The sequence below is a fragment of the Rhinoraja longicauda genome, chromosome 24 (assembly GCF_053455715.1).
Source record: "Rhinoraja longicauda isolate Sanriku21f chromosome 24, sRhiLon1.1, whole genome shotgun sequence".
NCBI lineage: Eukaryota > Metazoa > Chordata > Chondrichthyes > Rajiformes > Arhynchobatidae > Rhinoraja > Rhinoraja longicauda.
Window position 1 is genome coordinate 16,073,802 of NC_135976.1, and position 27,024 is coordinate 16,100,825.

General features: G+C 42.2%; 2 protein-coding genes across 3 annotated transcripts; one reads left to right on the top strand and one right to left on the bottom strand.

Annotated features, from left to right (window-relative positions):
* Window positions 1–250: 250 nt before the first annotated feature.
* On the bottom strand, window positions 251–21,495 carry LOC144605441 (uncharacterized). Of its 2 annotated transcripts, XM_078420706.1 has the most exons (9): window positions 20,225–21,495; window positions 18,978–19,018; window positions 12,611–12,686; window positions 11,719–11,795; window positions 10,859–10,938; window positions 8,235–8,380; window positions 6,766–6,867; window positions 5,701–5,803; window positions 251–2,115 (listed from the first exon to the last, which is right to left on the bottom strand). In XM_078420706.1, exons 1-9 carry the CDS (start codon window positions 21,483–21,485, stop codon window positions 1,968–1,970), a joined length of 2,034 nt encoding a protein of 677 aa, XP_078276832.1. In that variant the 5' UTR covers window positions 21,486–21,495; the 3' UTR covers window positions 251–1,967. The 2 variants fall into 2 exon arrangements, with proteins under 2 accessions (XP_078276832.1, XP_078276833.1); XM_078420707.1 differs by lacking the exon at window positions 251–2,115 and having other exon boundaries at window positions 5,790–5,916.
* Window positions 21,496–23,747: 2,252 nt separating this feature from the next.
* On the top strand, window positions 23,748–24,053 carry LOC144605548 (uncharacterized). The gene has a single exon (XM_078420958.1). It carries the CDS (start codon window positions 23,748–23,750, stop codon window positions 24,051–24,053), a length of 306 nt encoding a protein of 101 aa, XP_078277084.1.
* Window positions 24,054–27,024: the final 2,971 nt, after the last annotated feature.

Sequence of the window (27,024 nt, forward strand, 5' to 3'; positions counted from 1 at the left end):
TCAAGAGGTCAAATAAAAAGTTATAGAGTATGAGGGTGGGTTAAAATTATAAAAGGACTTGAAATTAAAGATGAAAGTTTTTGTTATCAAATAAAATTATTTGGTGGATGTTAAAAATCAATGCCCAACACTGAATTGTAGATATGCATATCATTTGCATTCTGACTGTAAACCATGTGTCTAACGACTTTCTATTATTATTCATTTAACATTGTGAATCACATTCATATTATCAATAAACCCACAAGAATAATTTTAATAGTTTATTAAACTTTTTTTTGAAGATATCAAACATCAAGTGCTTATACTGATAAAGAAAACATTGAGTATTTATCAAAGTTATTTCCTATTTAAAATATTAATATTTGGAAGCAATTAGAATGGCTAGTTCTTCCAATGTTTTCCAACTGGTATTGACAATGCCAGTAGTGGTAAATTGGCCTGTAAAAAACACGTATACCTTAAATTTATAGATTCACTTTACCATTTTCAATCGTTAGTGGTAATTTTCCTGTCATAGCATCAGTGTATAATTTTGAACATAATGTGCACAGAATTTAAAATAAAAATATTTGTTTACCAATGCAATGAAAATGTCACAAAATATTTTTCTTCAATGAATCCTTTTTCTTTATGCACTCTCATTTCATGAAGTGTACAGTGAATACTGTTTTCCACTGCAAAATATAGTTTTATAAAAATTAACCAAATGTTCAAAGCAGGAATGACATTACGATGCTCTGAAACCTGATGGCCATTGCAATTTTCACTCCCTGCTTGTTTTCTTAAAACTGCTTCCAAATAACCCTTAACGTAATACATTAAAGTTACACAAGTTAAATGGTTAGTAAGTATTCGTCAAAACAAAAAATTACAAGAAAGAATGAACTGCATTTTATATTAAGCCAAACAAATGCAGTGTTGTGGAAGGAAATACGTTTGCAAGTATTCTAGTCTAGTTCATTAACACATATACTTTATATAATTCAGCCGATAACTCAAAAGCAGATTGTCACAATGGGAAAGCTTGACAAGGAGATTTATAGAACTCAACATATGCCTGGGCCAGATGAGAAGCAACAGCATTTCAGCAATTTCAATGGAACTCAAACATTGTAAAAAATAACGTGGAAACGATTCTCTTTGGTATATTGAAATTATGAATCTGATTACAAAAAGCTTTGTTACATGACATATAAGTTACTTTACCCCAAATGTGTATTCCCATAAGCAAATATACAAAAAGCAAAGCTGCTGACCAGATATTTGATAAAATGTCAGTTATAAAATAAAGCAACAATTCAATATGACACTTAGTGTGGAAAAGGTGTTTTAAAAATTTGGCAGTGGTATTTAAAAAACATTTAACTTGAAAAACAAGTTGAAGTAGTGCTATTTTTAATTAATGTTAGATTTCAAATATTCATCCCCTAGCTCTTTCAGCTATTCATGAAATTCTCAATTCTAAAAATATTCTGATCGCGAAGAGGCAGGTTTTGTGCTTCTATCTTTCGAAAACATCTAATCATTAGATCACTAGATACGTCCATTCCCAATTTAGTTTTAATTGAAGTATTATTGGGTTGACATTCATGATTAGGCAAGAAAAGCTTGGCCTAACATTGTTTTATTACACACAGTTTTAGTACGGATGCGTAAAAATTGTTCGTCTTGTTAGAACTTTCCAAATCACATCAATAAATAATAATAATTTAACATCTGTAAAGTGGCATTATATGGTTCCCCTGGCATATACACTAATTTTTTTCTTGCTTTTTATGAGGCAGTGCTTTTCACTGGAGCTCATACTGACCAGTTACAGCTGCATTTACTCATGCTGCTGCAAGGAGAACAACAGACAAGCATTTATTAATGCAACATATAGTGCAGACATCTCCAAATTGTGCTTGAGGGATTGTTATTAACTGCTAACTTGCCTTTAGCTTTGCATGTTTTCTAGATATTTATCACAATGAGTCACAGAGGGATGAAGGCTGCGTCCATCTCCAAACCAAGAAATCCTGTCCATTTATTCTGCATTTCTCCGTGCGAATCCGGGACTCACTTGCTTCAAGAAACTGCACGGCTTTCAACCAGATCTTCATCATCTTCTTCCTGATACAAAAGCATATAAAAAAGTTTTAAACACCCTATAATAAAATGTGCTTTGCTTCAAATTAACTCATCTAGAATAAAACGATTATCGTGCAGCAAAATGAACATATTCTCCACTCTTAGATAGCGATTTCAATGAACCATTTCAAAGATGATTTATTTTTTCTCTTGTAGAGTGCCTCCGAGATGGATTCTTAGAGCAGCTTGTATTGGAGCCCACCAGAGAGAAGGCAATTCCGGATTTAGTGTTGTCTAATGAACCAGATTTAATAAAAAAGAACTTGAGGTAAAGGAAACCGCTAGGAGGTAGTGATCATAATATGATAAGTTTTAATTTGCAATTTGAGAGGGAGAATGTTAAATCAGAAGTGTCAGTGTTGCAGATGAACAAAGCGACCTATGAAGGCGTGAGAGGGGAGCTAGCCAAGGTCGACTGCAAAATCCAGAAGATGCAGAATCATTTCATTCCAAAGAGGAAGAAAGATTCTAAGGAGTAAGAGGCAACCGTGACTGACAAAGGAAGTTAGGGATGGAATAAAACTAAAAGAAAAGGTGTATAACATAGCAAAGAGTAGCAGGAAGCCAGAGGATTGGGAAACTTTCAAAGGACAACAGAAGGTAACAAAAAGGGCAATACGGGGTGAAAAGATGAAGTGCGAAGGTAAGCTGACCAAGAATATAAAGAAGGATAGTAAAAGCTTCTTTAGGTATGTTAAGAGAAAAAGATTAGTAAAGACAAATGTGGGTCCCTTGAAGGCAGAAACAGGTGAAAGTATTATGGGTAACAAGGAAATGGCAGAAGAGTTGAACAGGTACTGGTACAGGTACAGGTTCTGTCTTCACTAAGGAAGACACAAACAATCTCCCAGATGTACTAGAGGACAGAGGATCTAGGGAGACAGAGGAACTGAAAGAAATTTGCATTAGGCAAGAAATTGTATTGGGTAGATTGAAGGCTGGTAAATCCCCAAGATAAATCCCTAAAATAAATCCTGGGATGATCGGCATCCCAGGGTACTCAAGGAGGTGGCTCTAGAAATTGTGGATGCATTGGTGATCATTTTCCAATGTTCTACAGATTCAGGATCAGTTCCTGTGAATTGGAGGGTAGCTAATGTTATCCCACTTTTCAAAAAAAGGAGGGAGAGGAAAAATGGGGATTTATAGACCCAGTTAGCCTGACATCAGTAGTGGGGAAGACGCTGGAGTCAATTATTAAATAGGTAATAACAACGCATTTGGATAGCAAAAGGATTGGTCCAAGTTAGCATGGATTGATGAAGGGAAAATCCTGCTTGACTAATCTCCTGTTTTTTTTGAGGATGTGACAAGTAAAATAGATGAAGGAGAGCCAGTGGATGTAGTGCATCTAGACATTCAGAAAGCCTTTGATTAGGTCCCACACAGGAGATTAGTGGGCAAAATTAGAGCACATGGTGTTGGGGGTAGGGTCTGGACATGGATAGAGAATTGGTTGGCAGACAGGAAACAAAGAGTAGGAATAAACGGGTCCCTGTCAGAATGGCAGGCAGTGGCGAGTGGAGTGCCGCAAGGCTCGGTGCTGGGGCCGCAGCTATTTACAATATATATTAATGATTTAGATGATGGAATTAAAAGTAGCACTAGCAAATTTGCAGATTACACAAAGCTGGGTGGCAGTGTGAAATGCGAAGAGGATGCTAGGAGGTTGCAGGGTGACTTGGACAGGTTGCGTAAGTGGGCAGATGCAGTATAATGTAGAGGAATGTGAGGTTATCCACTTTGGCGGCAAGAACAAGGAGAGAGATTATTATCTCAATGGTGTCAGATTAGGAAAAAGGAAAATGCAATGAGACCTGGGTGTCCTTGCACCAGTCACTGAAGGTAAACATGCAGGTACAGCAGACAGTGAAGAAAGCTAATGGCATGTTGGTCTTCATAACGAGAGGATTTGAGTATAGGAGTAAAGAGGTCCTTCTGCAGTTGTACAGGGCCCTGGTGAGACCACATCTGGAGCATTATGTGGAGTTTTGATCTCACAATTTGAGGAAGGACATTCTTGCTATTCAGGATATCTTTATTTGTCATCCAAAAAACAAGTTTTTTGGACGAAATTTAGTCACCCACAGTCCAACAATAAAAGCAGTAAAATAAGCAAATTACACAACCCCAACCAACACAAAAAAAGAAACATCCATCACAGTGAGTCTCCTCCAGTCCCCTCCTCACTGTGATGGAGGGCCAGAATGTCTTTTCTCTTCCCCTGCCGTCTTCTCCCGCGGTCAGGCTGGTGTCGTTGCCACGTTCCAGGCCGCGCCGGATGGTGAAAAGTCCGCGGCGGGCCGACCCAAGCCCCGCGATCCGGGGTGGGTGAACACGCTGCCACTGCTGCTGCACGTCGGGGCGGTCATGGCTCCCGACATTGAAGCCCCCGCCGAGCAGAGAAAAACCCCGCGGCCTATTTCAGGCCCCGCCGGACAGTGAAATGTCCGCGGCGGGCCGACCCAAGCCCCGCGATCCGGGGCGGGCGAACACACTGCCGCAGCTCCGATGTCGGCATCCACGCGGCCCGAGCCTAAGGCGAGTCGCAGCCTCTCCCGCAGCCTTCGAGGACGGCCGGCTCCACTGATAGTGAGTCCGGTCCGCGGGCTCTGCAAACCAGAGCCCTGGAGGCTGCCAGCTCCAGGAATTGGGCCGATGGTAGGCCGCAGCAGGAACGGAAACCCGACCCAGAAAACAAAGGTCGGGTCTCCGTTCGGAAGGGACAAATCTACAATTTTACAGTTCCCCCTCCCCCCACACACACACATAGTACACAACCATAAAAACACAACATCACATCTACAATTAAGACCAGAAAAACAACAAAAATACAAAGACAAACGGACCGCAGGTAAGCCACAGCTGCTAGGGCAGCGCTGCCATTTTGGCACCGCCGCGTCTATTGAGGCAGTGCAGCATAGGTTCATAAGGTTAATCCCCGGGATGGCGAGGAAAGATTGGAAAGACTGGGTTTGTATTCACTGGAATTTAGAAGGATAGGAGGGGATTTTATAGAAACGTATAAAATTGTAAAAGGACTAGTTCCCAATGTTGAGGAAGTCCAGACCTAGGGGCAACAGTCTAAGAATAAAGGGGAGGCCATTTAAAACTGGGACGAGAAAAAACTTTTTCACCCAGAGAGTTGTGAATTTGTGGAATTCTCTGCCACAGAAGGCAGTAGAGGCCAATTCACTGGATGAATTTAAAAGAGTTAGATAGAGCTCTAGGGGCTAGCGGAATCAAGGGATATGGGGAGAAGGCAGGCACGGGTTACTCATTGTGGATGATCAGCCATGATCACAATGAATGGCGGTGCTGGCTCGAAGGGCCAAATGGCCTCCCCCTACAACTATTTTCAATGTTTCTATGCTGCTGACGGTAACAACTAGAAGCAGTGAAACATACACATAACAATCGTGTTATTTTAACAAGGTTAACAAGTTTCTATGTGTAATAGAACAAGTTGGAACTACAGAAATATGCATAGCTGTTTTGTGTGCAGGCCTTCAAAACAATACATTGTCAATCATACAGTATTATTTTTGGCAAACATTGACAACGTACCTGTCTTTGGGTTGAATTAGTGTGTCTCGGACATGGGGGATAGGTACATAAGGGACAAGTTCCAAATCCTTTTCCCAGTCTTGATTGTGAGCACGAATGACAGCTGTTTTAACAAAAACGAATAGTGATCTTTGTGATCTTAATCCGGCAACCTCAGGCTGAGATTTATATGTACTTATATTAAAGAGCTCTCTACATTCCACCCTGCTTTATTAGCTGAAAAACACAATTGGCTAGAAATTAGACTTTAGATTTATTGTGTGTGTCAAATCAATGTATACATACAGAATACAGAATCAAAGGCTAATTAAATCAAAGACCCATATTGCTTGTGTCAAATCAATGCACCATATAGAACACCAAACAAAGGCTCATTAAAAACAAAGCATGAAATTACGACACACTTGCTTAATGAGATTGCTATTGTGGTGCACTTACATTTAAGAGCATTGAACTTGACTTGTATGTTTCACACATGGCAGCTAGGTGGGTCAGTGCTTCTAAAGTTATTTCAGTCTGCGAGGGTGGGGCGAAGGGGCCAAGGCTTACAGGTTCCCAGAGATGTCAACTTAGCACAAATAAGGCTAATTGCACTTGCCATCAATAATGGCCCAGTAATCCGCAGTGGTTGTCAGTCAAGGATTAGAGTCTTTTGAGATGCGGTTTGCAGTTTAATGGGGAGTCCCCTGACTGGTGATTGTTTTTTTTATCACATCCCAAAAAGATGCTGATAGTTTAATTTGTTACTAAAGGAAAAATGAATGGAGTTGATCGGCATGAGAGAGAATAAACTGCAAGGCTTTAGGGAAATAAGGGGGAATGTTACTGCTGGAATTGTTTTGTTGGGCTGGAGAAATAGGCAGAGAGAAGCAGACAGAGCATAAGGAGTAGGCAAATAGTGTCTGTGATAAATTAAACTGCCCGAATATTGCACAGCATTATTTAAACACATGCACGTAGAACCAATAACCCTTGTTGGCAAACATGGTCAAGTTTAGCAATATCTCATAGATAATACACACACACACACAAATAATTAGATGGAACATAGGAATTATACACTACCTATTATCTTATTCACCATTTCATACGTAGCTTGTCGTTGTTCTTCCATTCTCCTAGAATAGTATTTCAATAGTAGCAATGCAATCCATAAAAGACTCAAAACTATATAAAATGCAGAAAAAAATTGGTTTACTTTTTTGTTTCATGCTTTGTGGCAATACATTAGTTAAACTTCATATACAGTACAAGAATGAATTTAGAAGCTCCGATTCCAGCTTTTCATAATAGGCCAAGTGAACCTTCAGGGCTGCTCCCATTACACAATAAGATCACGTTGGACCGATTTAGACTCAGCTTCATTTTCTTGCTTATTCTCCACCTAACACTTGACCCCCACTATGAATTTGCACTTGCCCATCTCAACCACAAAAATAATTCAACACAGTGTCACTCTGGGGTAGAGAATTCCAAAGATTCATGACCGTCAGAGAAAATTTCTCCTTAAATGACCAGCCTATTTTTCTAAAGCTATACCAACTAATTCAAGCTTTCACCTATGAGAAAAAACAGTAATCATCTTTCCTGTTTTTCCTCCTCAGAACTTCATAACATTTCAATACGATCACCTCTCATTCTAAAATCCAATGAGTTCTGGGCCCAATTTCTTCACCCCTCCTCATGAGACAGTTCCTTCATTCCCAGTAATAATCTTTCTCCAAATTGCTCTTCTGGCAGGTATATCCCTCCATAACAAGGAACAAGGCCATATGCATCTCTACATACAGTATTATGTAGTCGTAGCAAGATTTCCTTTCTTCAACACTTCACTCTTTTACAAAGAGAATGTGTTGCTTGCATTTTGATTTTAGTTTTATTTAGGGCACCCAGGACCATCTCTGTTAAATTCAAAAACATACTGCAAATTCCACAATTTTGAATGGACTATTTTGACAAAATATTCATATGATAAACACAAGATGACGTTAAACTAAACATTCAACCAATTATGTCAGAATATGCGGGAGTCCAGAACAAGGGGCCACAGTTTAAGAATAAGGGGTAGGCCATTTAGAACGGAGATGAGGAAAAACTTTTTCAGTCAGAGAGTTGTGAATCTGTGGAATTCTCTGCCTCAGAAGGCAGTGGAGGCCAATTCTCTGAATGCATTCAAGAGAGAGCTAGATAGAGCTCTTAAGGATAGCGGAGTCAGGGGGTATGGGGAGAAGGCAGGAACTGGGTACTGATTGACAATGATCAGCCATGATCACATTGAATGGCGGTGCTGGCTCGAACGGCCGAATGGCCTACTCCTGCACCTATTGTCTATAATATCTGTTTTTATTCTCAGGATAAAGAGAGCAGTGTAGTATTGAACATAAATGAATCTTCTGAAAATATCGATCCAGTAACCTTTAATTTAGTAATCACCAATCCAAGAATTATTTAAACTCCACTGAAACCTTCAATTACTGCAGGACTTTATTTTAAAATCCAAAAATGACATCTAAATAATAATTCCTAAGACTTACCCAAAATAAAAGTCAGCATTCTGCTAAGAATGATAAAAAATGCACGCTGCAGGCGACAATACCAATTCATCTGTGGACGAGTAGACTCAAGACAAACCACCTGACCTACTGAAGTTATTTCTTCCTCAGAGTCTTCACCAACTAATCTGTGTACAGATTAAAAATATGCATTTTTTTTTAAAAAAGTGCTTTCTTCAAGGGCACATCTGTAAATGTTAATATTTGCTTTAAAAATGACGAGGAAAAGTGATAGATAAAGTTACTAGTAAAATGTTTAAATAATATTTTCCATTCTTTTTCCACAAAAGAAACCAGGCATGTGAGTGAGGTCAAAAAAAAAAGGAAAAGAGCCGAGGGCTTGCAAACGGGGGTCAATTTTATTTGGAAAATTTACACAAATTTTACACACAAAATTACCAGTTTCAAGCCTCTTTTAGTGCATTTCAAAGTAAAAACAGACATTACAAAATAATATGAATATGTCATTGTACACTAATAACATTTAAGTACATTCGCACATTAATTGATAATCAGCCCAAAAAGGTGGTAATTGACTTTTCTGTTGCATTTTATATTTTAACCCTGTCTTATTTATATAATCTTGCACTTAAATTGAATATTTACTCATTACAGTTCCACCACTGATTTTCTGGCACTCTTGGTTCCAGACCTTTGCTGGTTTATCCAGCAGGCCAAGGAAGTCGGCTATGGGGATAGATTTGCTGGCTCCAGCTGGCTGGAGTTCCAGAGCCCCGGACTCAGGTTGCAAATTCAACCCACCGATCGGCCATGGAAGTCCCGATGAGGGTGAGATTGACTGCCTTGCCCAGCCTAGGTGCCACATTTCCGGGGAGACTTCCAGGACGCGCGGGGGGATTTCTCGCGGAACCCCTAGCGACCTCTAACGGAACCTAGTGTTCATTACGTCTATACATCTTTTTTTTGCTTTCTTTTTTTCGATCCGATTTCTCCGTTTATTTGGCAAAGTGCAAAATGCGGAAATCATGCAAAAAGCGCGGGAAATGGATTTTAAAAATGCGGAAATCCGCGGAAAATTCACATGCCTGGAAACTTTAGGAGCAAGACCATAAAATATAAAGTTCAACTCCATTGATTGATATTCGCAATTAAGACGTTTGAAAGGCTTAACAAAATAAGGAATCGAGACGGGTCCAACCAGTGATCCATTATGTTCATGTGGAAACATAACATTAATATTAATGCTTCTCACTTAATTATTTTAATAAAGATGATAAATTCAATTATCTTTAGTAAATGTTACCAAAGGTGATGATACATTTTATCATGTTTACAAAACTATTTGAAGATGTGGGATAATCAAGTACTAATCAAATTATGAACTAAATTACTAAACTGCCAAAATAGATTCACAAAAATCTTTTAATTTTGTTTTATTTGTCTGCACTAATGATGAAAAATAATGTTTTCTAAATATAGTAATAAAAACTAGCTTTTCTATTTTGCTGACTGTGTTAAGGTAACATTTCTCTGGCAAGGATTGTATATGAAAGAAGTGATTGTCAATCTAATTCTTTCATGAAATGAAATAGGAAAAAGTCACTCAACCCCTTTAGTCTCCCCCGCCATTCAATACGATCATCTTTTCTGCCCCGTTCCCCACCGCCCTCAATTTCTGAACAATCAAATATTTATCGGTTTTCCTCTTTAATTACCCACACAATTATGTGGTATCGAATTCCAGAGATTCACAAACCTCGATGAGTAGGAGTTCCTTTCCATGCCTGTTTTACATGACCGGCCTCCATTCTTCTAACCTTGCACCCCTTGTTAGCAAAAGCATCCCTCATTCTTCTATACTCCAAGGAATATAGATCCAATTCCTTCCACAACTTGTGGTGGTATAACCCTCATTCCAGGGGTTAGCCTTGTAATCTTTTAGACTGCTGTCAAAGACAGTTAATCCCCTCTTAAATATGGGGACCAAAATTCTACACAGTACTCTAGGTTCGGCCTTATTAGAACCCTTAAAACAATATCTTCGCTGTTTTTAAACTCCAAAGCTCTGGCAATAAAGGCCAATGTGGCATTCCCTTTCCTAACCATTTACTGGAACTGTCTGCTATTTTTTTTAGAATGTGTACAAGAATATCAACACTCCTTGTAGAAACAAAGTAGTCCAGATACTGGTTAAAACACTAAAGGACACAAAATGCTGGATTAACTTGGCAGATAAAGCAGCATCTCTGGAGAACATGGATAGGTGATGTTTTAGGTCAAGGCACCTGAAGCGTCACCCATCTTTATCCTTCAAGGTGCTGCCTATTCTGCTGAGTTACGCCAGCACTTTGTGTCCTTTTTTGTAAACCTCTACCCCTTTCTACTTTGTTCATCCACAGTCCTTCTCCATTTAGATAGTAAGTAAGTCATCAATTCAGGGTAAAAATGATTTCAAATGTAATCTGTGTCTTTTCCCATTCTTTACTTTGGATGTACTACATAACCTAAATATTGAAAAAGTTGGTGACAACCATTATGTAAACATATGGCATAGGTACATAGTATTTGTTATGGATTTCAAAACTCTTAGTAATTTAAATAGTGTTGATAAGCTGCTGTAACCGGAGAAAAAAAACTTAACTCACCTAATTCCAAGGTCCCGTGAACTCAGCATAATCCACTTAAGCGCCTCATTAATTTTTTTTACATTAGGAACTTTTAAAAGCTGGGAAAACAATACAATATGTAAATAACAAATAATGAATAGTTTTTTTTTAAACTTAAGCTCTTATGAATGTTTCTGCAAAAATCTATTTTTTTAATAAGAAAAATCCATCACTTTGAGGGTATTTCAGGCAGCATTTACAAGTCAAAGTCTTCAGCTCGCGCAGACATTTTGGACCAATAGTATTAATCCAATTACATGACCTGATTGTGCGGCTTGTCTGCTTATTTATCAACAAAGCTTTAAATCTCTGCTGCAGATAGGGACTATATCTCGCAATTTAGCTATATGACTGGTGCGGGAGGCAAATGTTTTCTTTTAAATCTTTACGGCAATTATGTTAAAGAGTAACTATGATGATTTCGATTACATATCCGACAATGATCTATGACAATTTTTATTATATTTCTATTAAATAACTATTAAGCACTAGCTTAGCGTAATGTGACCAAATAAACTTGCAAAAATTAATTTATCAATTCAGAACAGAAGATTTGTTGAATTATAATGCAAGGACAATAACGCGAGATCCATTAATTCCAAGGTGGCCTGTTCAAAAGAAAATTCATTACTGTGATACATTTCTGTTGAGAATTAAGTAATTCCATATAATTCTTTGAATATTTAAATGGTAACATTGCACAACTATATTTTATCCATAACTTTGATTTTTAATGGTTTGTTCTTCACCATGATCCTTCCAACTCTAAAGGCTGCAAATAAACTTCAAGCGTTTTTCATTATTTGAAAAAAAGTTTTAACTTAAAATGAATTACTTACTGTTAAGTGTGCCTTTACATCAATCAGAGGCACACATTTACTTGTCAGAGTTGATTTAGAGTCACATTCGAAATTACCTGCAAGGATAGAAATACAATTCTCCCTAAATACAATTATTATACATTCTACAATTGAACTGAAGATTGGATTGAGAGATCCTTAGCTTCAACAAAAGGCCAAATGTCACCAAATTATTTACTATGGACATTAGAGATTCAGCGTGGAAATAGGCCCTTTTGTCCTCCTGAGTCCGTACCGACCAGCAACCAGCATTATCCTACTCACAACCGACAATTTAATTTTTTTTTACCCAGGCCAATTAACTACAAACCTGAATGTTTTTGGAATGGGGGAGGAAACTGGGGCACCCAGAGAAAACCCATGCAGTCACAGGGAGAACATACAAATTCCATACGGACAGCACCCGTAGTCAGGATCGAACCTGGGTCTCAAGCACTGTAAAACAGCCACCCTACTGCTGTGCTACTGTGTCACCCTGTTTTTTGAGCATCACTCATTGGGAAGGCTGTCCAGGGAAAGGAATGGGTGCATAGGTTATTAAACAGCCACATTCCCAGGGTGAAATATTTCAAATGTATAGGAGACTGAAGCTAGATTGCCCATCCTAGATGGGATATTTATGGGCAATTCTATTGAGAATATCTGAATCTATAGCACATTCTGATGCAAACCTCAACTATTTTAAAATCAGTTGAAGACAAAAATATTTTTCAGGTTAGTAATATACAATATAACTACCCCATCGCCAATTTTTTTAAATAATGAACACAAATATTCCCCAAAAAAAGGAAAAACAAACACTTTATGGTCAAGAAACTCATCTTTGAAGCCTGGAAACTGCCAGACAGTGCTGGAAGCTTCGGAAATTTACCTGCTACTTCTGCCAAATACTCATATATTTCAGTCAATATCTTCATTAACATTTTGTGCTCTTCAGCTCTGCAGAACTAGAAAAAGATAAACGCAATAAATAAAAAAATAAAAAAATTCATTGCATGAAATTTAACATGGATCTACAGATGAAAGAGTACTGCATAATGTTTGGGTTTAAACATGTATAAATAGATCCAATAAGTCATGTAATGCATCCTTTATTCAGTAAGTAATAAAGTGCTCACTAATTTTGTTATTCTTCACTTTAAATACGTGCTCATCTAGTATAGAACAGCGACCTCTAGTGGGCCATTCATGCACAGCCAGCATTTGTTTGGAGATTCTAAACTTTTGAACAATGAACATAAAGTACAAATATGTACACATCAATGTTAAACAATGCAGTATCACAGGTCCAAAAGACACAAGTAACATGATTAATCTTAGAATTAGATTGATGATATGAATGAACATGAAATATTGTAAATTTCCAACCTTAGTGAAATCAGAATTCTAACGTAATGTAGTAAAACTACTATTTGCTTCATGAAATCAATTCTGAGAAAATTACAAAAATTACACGAGATAGCAAAATTCTGCAAGACTTCTTTGCTTCAGCGATTGGTCTCCTTATTCAAAAAGATAAAATACATTCGTCATTTGAAAAGTCCGGGAGCAGAGCAAGGACGCCCGTTGGCTGAGCAGTAAAGTAAGTGCTAGTTTAAGTGAGAAGTCAGGTAAATTGGACAATCAGGCAATTTAATTGGTGATATAAGTAATACTTGCAAAAGGGTGCAGCCCTGTTCAGGTGCAGCCCAGTGAGGGAAGTGACCAGTGAGGGAAGTGACCAGTGAGGGAAGTGACCAGTGAGGGAAGTGACCAGTGAGGGAAGTGACCAGTGAGGGAAGTGACCAGTGAGGGAAGTGACCAGTGAGGGAAGTGACCAGTGAGGGAAGTGACCAGTGAGGGAAGTGACCAGTGAGGGAAGTGCGAGTCTTTGGCTGCGAGTGACCAGTGAGAAAAGTGCGAGTCTTTGGCTGCGAGTGACCAGTGAGAAAAGTGCGAGTCTTTGGCTGCGAGTCTTCGGCGAGGAGGCTGAGGTGAGGAGGATACGATTGTTTTAAGCCAGAGCTGGTTATAGGCACAAGGTGATGGCGGAAAAGTTGGTGCGGTGTGTTTCCTGCAGGATGTGGGAAGACAGGGACGTCGCTGGAGCTTCTGGGAGCTACACCTGCAAGAACTGTGTCCAGGTGCAGCTCCTGAAGGGACGTGTGGTGGAGTTGGAGAGGCAGTTGGATGACCTCAGGGCCATCCGAGAATGCGAGAGTTTCCTCGACAGGACCTATTGTGAGGCTGTCACGCCAAGGGTCCAGGTCGAGCGAAGGTGGGAGACTGTTTCAGGGGGGAGTGGACGTGGACGTGGACTACAGGAGACCCCAGTGGCTGTGCCTATTGCAAATAGGTATACCCTCTTGGGAACTGTCGGGGCAGAAGACGTTTCCAGTCCGAGTGGCGGACCTGTTGGCAAGGATACTCGACAAGGGAGACCGAAGTCTGGAAGAGCCGTAGTGGTCGGTGACTCCATAGTCCGAGGGACGGACAGAAGATTCTGTGGCAGCAGGAGGGACTTGAGGATGGTCTGTTGCCTCCCTGGTGCCAGGGTTCAACACATCACAGACCGGCTTCAGAAAATCCTAGTGAGGGAAGGCGATCAACCTGAAGTCGTTGTGCACGTGGGCACGAATGACGTCGGGCGGAAGAGGAAGGAGGTGCTACAGCGGGAGTTTAGAGAGTTGGGGAAAGCACTGAGAAGTAGGACGTCGAAGGTAGTTATCTCTGGACTGCTACCGGTACCTCGTGCTGGTGAGGCCAGGAACAGAGAGATAGAGGGTATGAATTTATGGCTGAGGGGCTGGTGCAGAGAGCAGGGATTTAGATTTCTGGACCACTGGGATCTCTTCTGGGCTAGGGGTGACTTGTACAAAAGGGACGGGTTGCATCTTAACAGCAGGGGGACAAACATTCTGGCAGGCAGGTTTGCTAGTGTGACACCTGTGGCTTTAAACTAAGGAGTGGGGGGGAGGGGTTAACAAATTGTGAATATGAAGATGAGGTAAAAGGGAATACAGGAGATATTGCAAAAGACTCTCGGAAGAATGGGAACAGAAGTTCTAGAGGGGAAAAGAAATTAAGGGCAGGGCCAATTGTGAACGATGTGAGAGGCGAGGTAAATACAGAAGTTAAAGTGTTGTACTTAAATGCGCGTAGTATAAAAAATAAAGTGGATGAGCTTGAGGCTCAGTTAGTCATGGGCAAGTATGATGTTGTAGGGATCACTGAGACATGGCTACAAGAGGACCAGGGCTGGGAACTGAATATTCAGGGGTATACAACGTATAGAAAAGACAGACAGGTGGGCAGAGGGGGGGGGGGTTGCTCTGATGGTAAGGAATGATATTCATTCCCTTGCAAGGGGTGACATAGAATCAGGAGATGTTGAATCAGTATGGATAGAAATGAGAAATTGTAAGGGTAAAAAGACCCTAATGGGAGTTATCTATAGGCCCCCAAACAGTAGCCTCGACATAGGGTGCAAGTTGAATCAGGAGATAAAATTGGCGTGTCAAAAATGTAATGCTACAGTGGTTATGGGAGATTTCAACATGCAGGTAGACTGGGAAAATCAGGTTGGAAATGGACCCCAGGAAAGAGAGTTTGTAGAGTGCCTTCGAGATGGATTCTTAGAACAGCTTGTACTGGAGCCTACCAGGGAGAAGGCAATTCTGGATTTAGTGTTGTGTAATGATCCTGATCTGATAAGGGGACTAGAGGTAAAAGAACCATTAGGAGGCAGTGATCACAACATGATAAGTTTTACTCTGCAAATGGAAAGGCAGAAGGGAAAATCGGAAGTGTCGGTATTACAGTATAGCAAAGGGGATTACAGAGGCATGAGGCAGGAGCTGGCCAAAATTGATTGGAATGAGGCCCTAGCAGGGAAGACGGTAGAACAGCAATGGCAGGTATTCCTGGGAATAATGCAGAGGTTGCAGGATCAATTTATTCCAAAGAGGTGGAAAGACTCTAAGGGGAGTAAGAGACACCTGTGGCTGACAAGGGAAGTCAGGGAACAGCATAAAAATTAAGGAGAGGAAGTATAACATAGCAAAGAAGAGTGGGAAGACAGAGGATTGGGACTCTTTTAAAGAGCAACAAAAGTTAACTAAAAAGGCAATACGGGGAGAAAAGATGAGGTACGAGGGTAAACTAGCCAATAATATAAAGGAGGATAGCAAAAGTTTTTTTAGGTACGTGAAGAGGAAAAAAATAGTCAAGGCAAATGTGGGTCCCTTGAAGACAGAAGCAGGGGAATTTATTATGGGGAACAAAGAAATGGCAGACGAGTTAAACCGTTACTTTGGATCTGTCTTCACTGAGGAAGATACACACAATCTCCCAAATGTTCTAGGGGCCGGAGAACCTAGGGTGATGGAGGAACTGAAGGAAATCCACATTAGGCAGGAAATGGTGTTGGGTAGACTGATGGGACTGAAGGCTGATAAATCCCCAGGGCCTGATGGTCTGCATCCCAGAGTACTTAAGGAGGTGGCTCTAGAAATAGTGGAAGCATTGGAGATCATTTTTCAATGTTCTATAGATTCAGGATCAGTTCCTGTGGATTGGAGGATAGCAAATGTTATCCCACTTTTTAAGAAAGGAGGGAGAGAGAAAACGGGTAATTATAGACCAGTTAGTCTGACATCAGTGGTGGGGAAGATGCTGGAGTCAATTATAAAAGACGAAATTGCTGAGCATTTGGATAGCAGTAACGGGATCATTCCGAGTCAGCATGGATTTACGAAGGGGAAATCATGCTTGACAAATCTACTGGAATTTTTTGAGGATGTAACTAGGAAAATTGACAAGGGAGAGTCAGTGGATGTGGTGTACCTCGACTTTCAGAAAGCCTTCGACAAGGTCCCACATAGGAGATTAGTGGGCAAAATTAGGGCACATGGTATTGGGGGTAGGGTACTGACATGGATAGAAAATTGGTTGACAGACAGAAAGCAAAGAGTGGGGATAAATGGGTCCCTTTCGGAATGGCAGGCAGTGACCAGTGGGGTACCGCAAGGTTCGGTGCTGGGACCCCAGCTATTCACGATATACATTAATGACTTAGACGAAGGGATTAAAAGTACCATTAGCAAATTTGCAGATGATACTAAGTTGGGGGGTAGTGTGAATTGTGAGGAAGATGCAATAAGGCTGCAGGGTGACTTGGACAGGTTGTGTGAGTGGGCGGATACATGGCAGATGCAGTTTAATGTAGATAAGTGTGAGGTTATTCACTTTGGAAGTAAGAATAGAAAGGCAGATTATTATCTGAATGGTGTCAAGTTAGGAGGAGGGGGAGTTCAACGAGATCTGGGTGTCCTAGTGCATCAGTCAATGAAAGGAAGCATGCAGGTTCAGCAGGCAGTGAAGAAAGCCAATGGAATGTTGGCCTTCGTAACAAGAGGAGTTGAGTATAGGAGCAAAGAGGTCCTTCTACAGTTGTACCGGGCCCTGGTGAGACCGCACCTGGAGTACTGTGTGCAGTTTTGGTCTCCAAATTTGAGGAAGGATATTCTTGCTATGGAGGGCGTGCAGCGTAGGTTCACTAGGTTAATTCCCGGAATGGCGGGACTGTCGTATGTTGAAAGGCTGGAGCGATTGGGCTTGTATACACTGGAATTTAGAAGGATGAGGGGGGATCTTATTGAAACATATAAGATAATTAGGGGATTGGACACATTAGAGGCAGAGAACATGTTCCCAATGTTGGGGGAGTCCAGAACAAGGGGCCACAGTTTGAGAATAAGGGGTAGGCCATTTAGAACGGAGATGAGGAAGAACTTTTTCAGTCAGAGGGTGGTGAAGGTGTGGAATTCTCTGCCTCAGAAGGCAGTGGAGGCCAGTTCGTTGGATGCTTTCAAGAGAGAGCTGGATAGAGCTCTTAAGGATAGCGGAGTGAGGGGGTATGGGGAGAAGGCAGGAACGGGGTACTGATTGAGAGTGATCAGCCATGATCGCATTGAATGGCGGTGCTGGCTCGAAGGGCTGAATGGCCTACTCCTGCACCTATTGTCTATTGTCTATTGTCTATTGTCATCATTTTATTACTTCCCAGACCTGGTCAAGTAATGTTCTTTCTGACAACCCGCTTGTTGGGCATTTAATGGAATAGACAGACGCAGAATGTCCTATTTACTGAAAAGCATAGGCAATTGAGAATTGGTTTATATTGTCTAGTCCAGTTAAAAATGCCACAATGAGATGTGATTTTGCCATTACAAAATGCCATAAGCATTTCCAGTTAAATAGCTTTGATGTCATTCGTGATAAAACAATCAATAAATCTTCTAATTTAAATCTAATGTTCCGACATACATATTTAGTACCAATCTTAAGCACAATGTCCAAATTATTTTGTGTCTTTAATCAATTGAAAAATAATCCCTCACCATTATTATCTGAACACATGCAATAACGTTTAAAAGCAGTATTAGTGTTAATATTTATATCCTCACTAATGTGCAATCTTTCTAATTGGGAATGAAATTTGAACCAACCCCCACCCCCACACTTTTTCCCTCGTGTTTCCCTTGTACCCCAGTTGGACACTCACTCATTTCCCCCTCCAATACATATCTTCCTTCGGCTCCACATTTCATACCTCTTCTTTTCTCATCTCACTACCTTTTGTCTTTTCATATCTGGCGTTTGCACAACCATCTACAGATTTTACCCAAAGGGAATGAAAAAATAGGTGCTAATTTCCCACCATACGTGTAAATGCTGACCAACTGGATAGTTCAAATGCTTATTACAGTTTTTGAATATTTGTAATGGTATTTTGGTAATTTGAACTCATCTTCAAGGGGAGAAGACAGGGCTTTGTTGGGGTTTATTGATCACACTTACATTGGTATGGCCACAAGTTTGGTACTGATGCAGGAAAACAAAAGGCATGCTGTCTGAGTTCTGCCAATGGTTTTCAGACTGTGCTATGCTGCTAGATTCTATTTAGATCTCAATGATGGAGCAACAACTGGTTGAGATTCCCTGGTATTTACACTGATAATTTTTTTTTGGATCCTACACCAGATTAAATCTGAAACAGGTTCTGCAAGGACATTCATCAAGCAAGTCGTTTATTATGGTCACTTATCATATATCGTAGTATCTCGATATTGTGAAGGGATTAAAAAAAAATCAAATCTGGATTTGGTGTTCTGATTTATGTAGAAAACTACAAACTAAATCTACCATTACCCGAGATCAAATTATTTCTAACACTTTTGAGAAAGGAAGTTACTCACTGTGTCTGTCTTGTCACTGCAATCCACTGGCAACATCTGAACTAAAAATAAAAAGATTGTAAAATTCCAAATAAACGCATAAAAAGTCAAATACATGTACCAAATCAGACAGGATTCCTACACTAGGTTTTAGTCTGATATTTATGAAAAAATCAGCTTAAAAAGCAGGAAATGGAAGCCAATATCATTGCAAATACTCAGTTACCTTCATAAATAGGATGGCAGAGGCAAAAGACAAGTTTTCCTCATTCATTATTTATTATACTAGTTACATCATCAAAAACTACAACAGATTTGTCAAGTATGATTCCTAGTTGATTTTTTTTCTAGTTTTGAGGCGTATAGATATAATATACATGCAAACAATGGAAGGAAGGTTAACGGAGGACATGATAAAAGTGCGTAAAATTATGAGGGGTACAGATAGGGTCGATTGTAGAAAACCACTGCTCATATCAGAGATGAATAACTTTTGAGGACATATTTAGGGTAAGGAGGAAGAGATTTAGAGGGGATCTATGTGATGCAGAGGGTGGTGCGCAACTGGAATACACTGCCTTAGAGAGCAGTGGAAGCAGAATCTCTGACAGTATTTAAGAGTCCAGATGAGCATTTTAATCATCTGGGTGTAGAATGCTAGTGGCCAAGTGCTGGAAGATGAGATTAATACACATTGGTTCCTGCTGTTTGGTGTGGACTTGGTGGGCTGAATGCGCATTCCCACACTCTATATGAGAATATAGCGAAGGATAATCAGAGTGATTCCTGGGATGGTGGATATGTGGCCTGAGGAAAGATTCAGCAAACGTTGCCTACATTCTGCAGTTTAGAGAAGTGATGTAATTGAAATATATAAAGGACTAGCTGCTGGGACTATATTTCTTTGGCTGGGGAGTGCAGAATCAGAGGAATGCAATCGCAATCCAAGAGGTCAATGTAAAATTTCATCCAAAGGGTGCATGTTTTCAAAATAGAGATGAATGGATTTTTGGATATTCGAATGGTCAAGGAACAGTACGTTCATAAGATATCAGAGCAAAATCAGGCCATTTGACCATGGCTGATCATTTTTTCCTCTCAATCACATTAACGCACAAAAAGTGGTCAAAGATCAATCATACACTTACTGAATAGAGTGACAGGCATAAGGGACTGAATGGCCCACTCCTGCTTCTGCCTTCAACCTGGAACTTCGGTAAACAGTTTCAAAATGCCTGATTAATTTCACATGTGGTATGCATACTTACTATTTTCATTTATGTTCTCCTGAGATCCTTCAACTAATCCCAAGGCTTTGACAAAGACTAATGCCAACAGCACCAGACATAGCACAATGGTGAATATGTACAGAATCCACGAGAGGTAAAACTCAAATTTAACCAGATAGGTTGTCGGCTTTTGTTTCTCATTCTTAGCGGGTCTAGCAGAAGTTCGGTGCATGTGACTTTCATCCTCATTCTCTGACCAACTGTCTAATCTACCTCTATAGCGGGTATCGGAATACAAGCCCTTCGAACTTGTATCCGAATAGCAGGGGCCAAGTTTGCCTCTGTATCGATCCGACGAAAGGCTGTCTGATTTCGTTGTGTATGGATCTGAACTCGTATCCTGCCGTTTTCCTATACGAGAGGCCAAATTCAAGCAGCTGGTTGCCCCCGTATATATATTTGAAAACCAACTGTCGGTTGTCCCTTTATATCGATCTGAATGTAGGCTGTCAGTACTCCCAGTATATCGATCTGCAATTGTACTGTCGGTTTCCCTATTGTATTGATCTGAATACAGATTCTCTGTTTTTCTTGTATATTGATTTGCCAATAGATTATCAGTTGTGCCCTTATATCGACCTGAATGGGGGCTGGCAGTGCTCCCAGTATATCGATCTGCAAACAGGCTGTCAGTTTTCCCCCGACATCGATCTGAACTCGGTCTATCGTTTTTTGTCGTGTATCTATCCGAATGCAAACTCTCCCTTTTATATGAACTCAAACTGTCAAATATCCTGGCGTATGGATCCGAGTACTGGCTGCGAGTTGACCCTGCATCTTGTGCTGAACCCAAGCTGTCAAATGTTCTGGCGTACGGGTCTGAATAGGAGCTCGCATGGGGGTGGGAGCCGGTGTAGGATGTTGCCCGGTAGAGCGGGTCTGTTGGCCCGGCACCCGCTGGTTCCCGGCGCCCGACCTTGGGTCTGTCATCGTCCTCCTCTGTATCGTCCTCCTCTGGATGTTGGTCATCTTGCAGGTGCTGCCAGGCCCAAGAAGCGCTGGAGACCCCGGTGTCGGCGGAGGCCGCACTAGGCCGCAGGCTCCCCCGCTGCGCCGAGATGGCGGCCGAACCTCCAACGGAGCTCCGTGTGGTCCGCCCGCTCCCTTCCTTCAGCCGCTTCTCCAACCGCAACTGGGCTAACTTCTTCACGTAGAGCGCCCTGGTGCTGTCGGTGATCGGGCCCACCGCGTAGCCCAACGACTTCAGCTCCCGCCTCAGCTCCTTATCGCTCGCCGCCATTTTGCCCAGACTTCCGCCCAGACATCGCTGTCACCAGCTCCGGGGTGAGCATGCGCACTCGGCGGCGACACCCGCGTCACGTGACGGGAGGGGAGGGGAAACTTGAATGGGCAATGGAGCCATAAACCAACTCACACCATTACTGTTGGGGAGAGGAGATGTTTCATCTTGTGGCTAGTTGTGTCTCCCCCCCCCAAAATTTGAGGAAGGATATTCTTGCTATTGAGGGCGTGCAGCGTAGGTTTACTAGGTTAATTCCCGGAATGGCGGGACTGTCGTATGTTGAAAGACTGGAGCGACTAGGCTTGAAGTCTAGTCAGACTTCTTCAATCTGAAGAAGGGTCTCGACCCGAAACGTCACCCATTTCTTCTCTCCTGAGATGCTGCCTGACCTGCTGAGTTACTCCAGCATTTTGTGAATAAATTAGGCTTGTATATGCTGGAGTTTAGAAGTATGAGAGGGGATCTTATCGAAATATATAAGATTATTAAGGGGTTGGACTTGTTAGAGGCAGGAAACATGTTCCCAATGTTGGGGGAGTCCAGAACAAGGGGCCACAGTTTAAGAATAAGTGGTAGGCCATTTAGAACGGAGATGAGGAAACACTTTTTCAGTCAGAGAGTTGTGAATCTGTGGAATTCTCTGCCTCAAAAGGCAGTGGAGGCCAATTCTCTGAATGCATTCAAGAGAGAGCTAGATAGAGCTCTTAAGGATAGCGGAGTCAGGGGGTATGGGGAGAAGGCAGGAACGGAGTAATGATTGAGAATGATCAGCCATGATCACATTGAATGGTGGTGCTGGCTCAAAGGGCTGAATGGCCTACTCCTGCACCTATTGTCTATTGACACAGCGTGTGTGACTTGAATATGTGACATGGTGTCAGAAGTTTCAAACCTGAAACACAAATGGTACCAGTGTCCTTAATTCACGTGTGAATTGGGAGAAGGAAAGTGCATGAACGGAGAATCATGATGGGAATTGGCAATCCTGAAGCTGAAAAGGGACAAATCGAGCGCCGAACGTCGCATGTTTCGAGGCACAGTGAGTACGCTGGACTACAGTCCCATGTATACATTTTGGTGGAAGTGACCTGAGTGCATGATGTCGGCGAGTGATCGGCCGTTAGTGAACTGGCAGGCGAAAGATCTGCACCAAGAATGGAAACGTTTCAAACAGCACTGCCATTTTACGTTTGAGGGTCCACTAGCCAGTAAGTCTGAGAAAGAAAAGGTGAACTATCTGATGACATACATAGGCGATAAAGGGAGGGAGATTTACCTAACCTTCCGATGGAACACAATTACTCTGCAAAACGGAAATGAAATCCTTGAGAATGAGACTCTGCAAGGAGTGTACAAGCAATATGAGATGTATGTCAAGCCCAAGAAAAAACAGATAAGGGCCACTGTCAATTTTCACAGACAACACTGCTGGACAGTGAGAAGTTGGACAACTTTGTGACTGACCTGAAGTTGCTGGTCAAGGATTGTCACTATAAGGAGGAGGAGAGAATGCTCAGAGATGCAATTGTGCTCCGTTCCCGCCACCAGACAGTACGTGAGAAATACCTTGAGAAAGGAGATGAACTAACACTGGATGCGGCAATCAGTATTGGTCAGAACTATGAAACAGTCCAAGAGAGTATGGAAGCCATCGACAAAGAAGAGGATAAAGTGCATGCTATGTACACAGGTGCCGGCAGAGGCAATTTCATGGGATCCAGAAAGAAAAGGCCCAAACCTAGATTGGATAAGAGTCGCTACAGGAGCCCAGATAAAGGCAAACAACAAAGATCAGACAAGGAGTCCGACTCAAAGTACAAGAGATGTGGCTACTCTGCACAACATGAGAATTTCCCTGCCAAAGGTCGAAAGTGTTCAGTCTGCAAAAAACTCAACCATTTTGCAGCAGTCTGCAGACAGAGAAAGCAGCAAGCACATATGATTGAGGAGAAGGCAGCAGCTTCATATCCACCAGGCAATGATGACTCTTCCACAGACGAAGACAGTGGGGAAGGCTATGAATATGCACACATGTATGCTGTACCTGACAAGTCATGCACTTAGTCACGTGTTGACTGGTATGAAACTCTGCACGTCAATGGACAGGAGATGAGAGTACAGATAGATACAGGATACTCGTACTCAATTCCACTTCTGACACCAGCAGGCACATATGATTGAGGAGAAGGCAGCAAAAAGCATGATGACGTACTCTGGAAAGTGGCGCAACAGGAAGAGCTGTACACCCTGAAGTTAAACATGGAGAAGTGTCAGATCAGGAAGTCTGAGGTGCGGTATGTCGGACATCTTGTCACAGCGGCAGGACTCAGGCCTGATCCGGCAAAGGTTGAAGCTGTTAAGCGGATGCCTGTGCCTACGAACAAGAAAGAAGTGCAACAATTCCTCGGCTTCGTACAGTACCTGTCTGAGTACATTCCACACCCCAGCAAGGTTGATGAACCACTTAGAGGCCTGACCTTGAGGGATGCACATTTCCGGTGGGATCGTGCCCAACAGCGAAGCTTCGACAAGCTCAAAGACCTGTGCACCGCTTCCCCGTGCTAGCGTACTACGATGTGACAAAGAACGTAGTAATACAGTGTGACGCTCGTTGCTACGCTCTTGGAGGAGTGCTACTCCAAGAAGGCCACCCCATAGCATATACATCAAGTGCAATGACAGAGACTGAAACGCGATACGTCCAGATCGAAAAAGAGATGTTAGTGATCGTACACAGTTGCCGCAAATTCCACCACTGCATCTTCGGAAAGTCCGTTCAAGTGGAATCAGATCACAAGCCCCTACAGGCAATCTTCCTCAAGCCTTTGCTGTCAGCACCAATGAGACTGCAAAGGATGCTCCTCAGGTTGCAGCCCTATGACTTGACTGTCATGTACCAGCCGGGAAAGGAGGTGCCTATCAGTGATGCATTGAGCAGAGCCAATCTACCGGAAAGTGAATCTGATCTGGAACGAATCATGGTCAACATGATGGATCACATCGCCGTGTCACCAAAGAGGAACGCACAGTTCCAGACCTGCACGGCCATGGAATTGAATGAGCTCCATGGTATGATCATGAAGGGCTGGCCTGACACAAAGCAAGAAGTATCACACTCCATCAGAGAGTACTGGATGGTGAGAGATGAGCTTTCTGTACTGGATGGCATCGTATACAAAGGAATGTGCATAGTGGTGCCACCACCCATGAGACGACAACTGCTTGAGAAAGTGCACGAGTCCCACCTCGGCATCGTGAAATGCAAACAGAGAGCCAGTGAAACCTTGTACTGGCCATCAATGAGCCAGCAGATCGAAGAGCTGATCGAGGGATGCCCTGAATGCAACACACACCAGGCAGCTCAACACTCTGAGACGATGCACGCTACTCAACATCCTGATCTACCATGGGCAGAGGTAGCATCTGACCTGTTTGAGTGGGAAGGGCCCCACTACATTGTGGAGGTTGATTACTATTCCAAATTCATTAAAGTAAATCAACTCTCCAAGAACAACAGCACATCAGTCATTGATGCCATGAAGGAACAATTCAGCCGCCATGGCATACCGGAAACGTTGAGCACAGACAACGGACCACAGTATTTCTCATCTGGATTTGAAGCATTCTGTGCAGAATACCAGATAACCCACCAGATGTCTTCCCCGCATCACCCTCAGTCCAATGGGGAAGCCGAGCGTGCCGTGCGAACGGTGAAGTGTCTCTGGAAGAAATGCAAAGACAGGCATCTTGCATTGCTGGACTACTGTACCACCTCCCTTGCCAGCTGTAACCTGTCACCTTCACAGCTACTGACGGGACGCAGGCCGAGCAACAAACTCCCAACTGCAAGGATCTCCTTCACCCAAGGCCCAACAACCCAGCAGAGGTCAAGCAACAAATCGACAAAGAGAAGGTCAGGCAAGCCTACTACTACAACCAGAAGACTGGTCAGAACTTTCCAGTCTTGAAGCCCGGCGATCCATTCAGGATGACTCCGCTACCGGGAACTAAGCAGTGGTTGCCAGCCACTGTTCTGGAACATCATTGTACTCCCAGGTCGTATGTTGTTGACCATAACAGTCGGATACAGGAGAAATCGCAAACACTTGCGGCTAGCTACTCACCAGGCTAACCGCAGACCCAGCCATTCAACTGACTGCATGACCACCCCATGGCGTGCCGTCAGACCGGATTCATCGGCACAGATGAAGTCACCGCCCCAGCCAGGACCAGGTCACGCACTGCGTGCATCAGCTGAAATTCGACCGAGTCCGGGGCTAGGATGCGATTCACCATGTCAGTTGTCAGCTAACGGCCAGGTCTGCACAGCCGACCGCATCAGAAGGAAGTCAACCCCATCCAGCTCATCCAGTTATTCCACGAGCTGAATACACTACCAGGAGTGGACACGTTAGCAAGAAACCTAACAGTTTGGACTTGTAAATATGTAACAAGCTTGTTGTGTTTAGACAGAATTAATGTTGGTCGAGATATTTTAAAATTGGAAGCACAGGAAAAGCGATTAATTTCTTTCAATTGTTTTGGTTAATGTTTATTAATAGTATGGAAAATAAATCCATTGATAGTTGTTGTGCTTTGTTATAATATGTCATGTTTTATAGAAGTTTTTTTTAAATGAAAGAAGTGAGATGTAAGATATTGTACCTGCTTGTAAGAGGATATGACGTCACGGAGGATATGACATCAAGGCTGGGCGGGAAAATAAAGGAGTTCAACACAAGACACAGCGTGTGCGACTCGCTTATGTGACAGGAACTGCAGATGCTGGTTTAAAGCAAAGATAGACACAAAATGCTGTTGTAACTCAGGGGGTCAGGCAGCATCTCTGGACCCTTCTTCAGATCTTGTGTATCCGAATGCAGACTGTCACTTTAAAATGAACTCAACTGTCAAATACCCTCCCTACCTTGTGTCCAAGTGTTTCTTTTGGCTGCTCCTATAAATTTCTTATTGCCTGGATCAGGAATAGCATTGACAGAGATTGGAAAGGCCTAGACAGAGTGGATGTGGATGAGGATAAAAGCATTCTACAGGGATGCATTGTAGCTTGTTTTGGGAACAGCTCCACCCAAGACCGTGAGAAATTCCAGAGAATTTGTGAATGCAGCCCAGGCCATCGCACAAACCAACCTCTCTTTCATTGACTCCATCTACATTTCACACTGCCTCGGCAAGGCCGCCAGCATAATCAATGACGAGTCTCACCCAGGTCACTCCCTCTTCTCCCCTCTCCCATCAGGCAAGAGTTATAGAAATGTGAAATTGCACACCTCCTGATTCAGGGACAGTTTCTTCTCAGCTGTTATTTGGCAACTGAACCATCCTCTCACCAACTAGAGAGCAGACCTGACCTACCATCACTTTAGACTTTATAGACCTACCCATTTTCACTTTAGACTTTATAGATACAGCATGGAAATAGGCCCTTCGGCCCACCGAGTCCGTAGTTTGGTAAAAATGATAAATTCTCCCTAACTGTTGATAGCTGGGCCGCGCGGACCCGGCGGACAGAAGG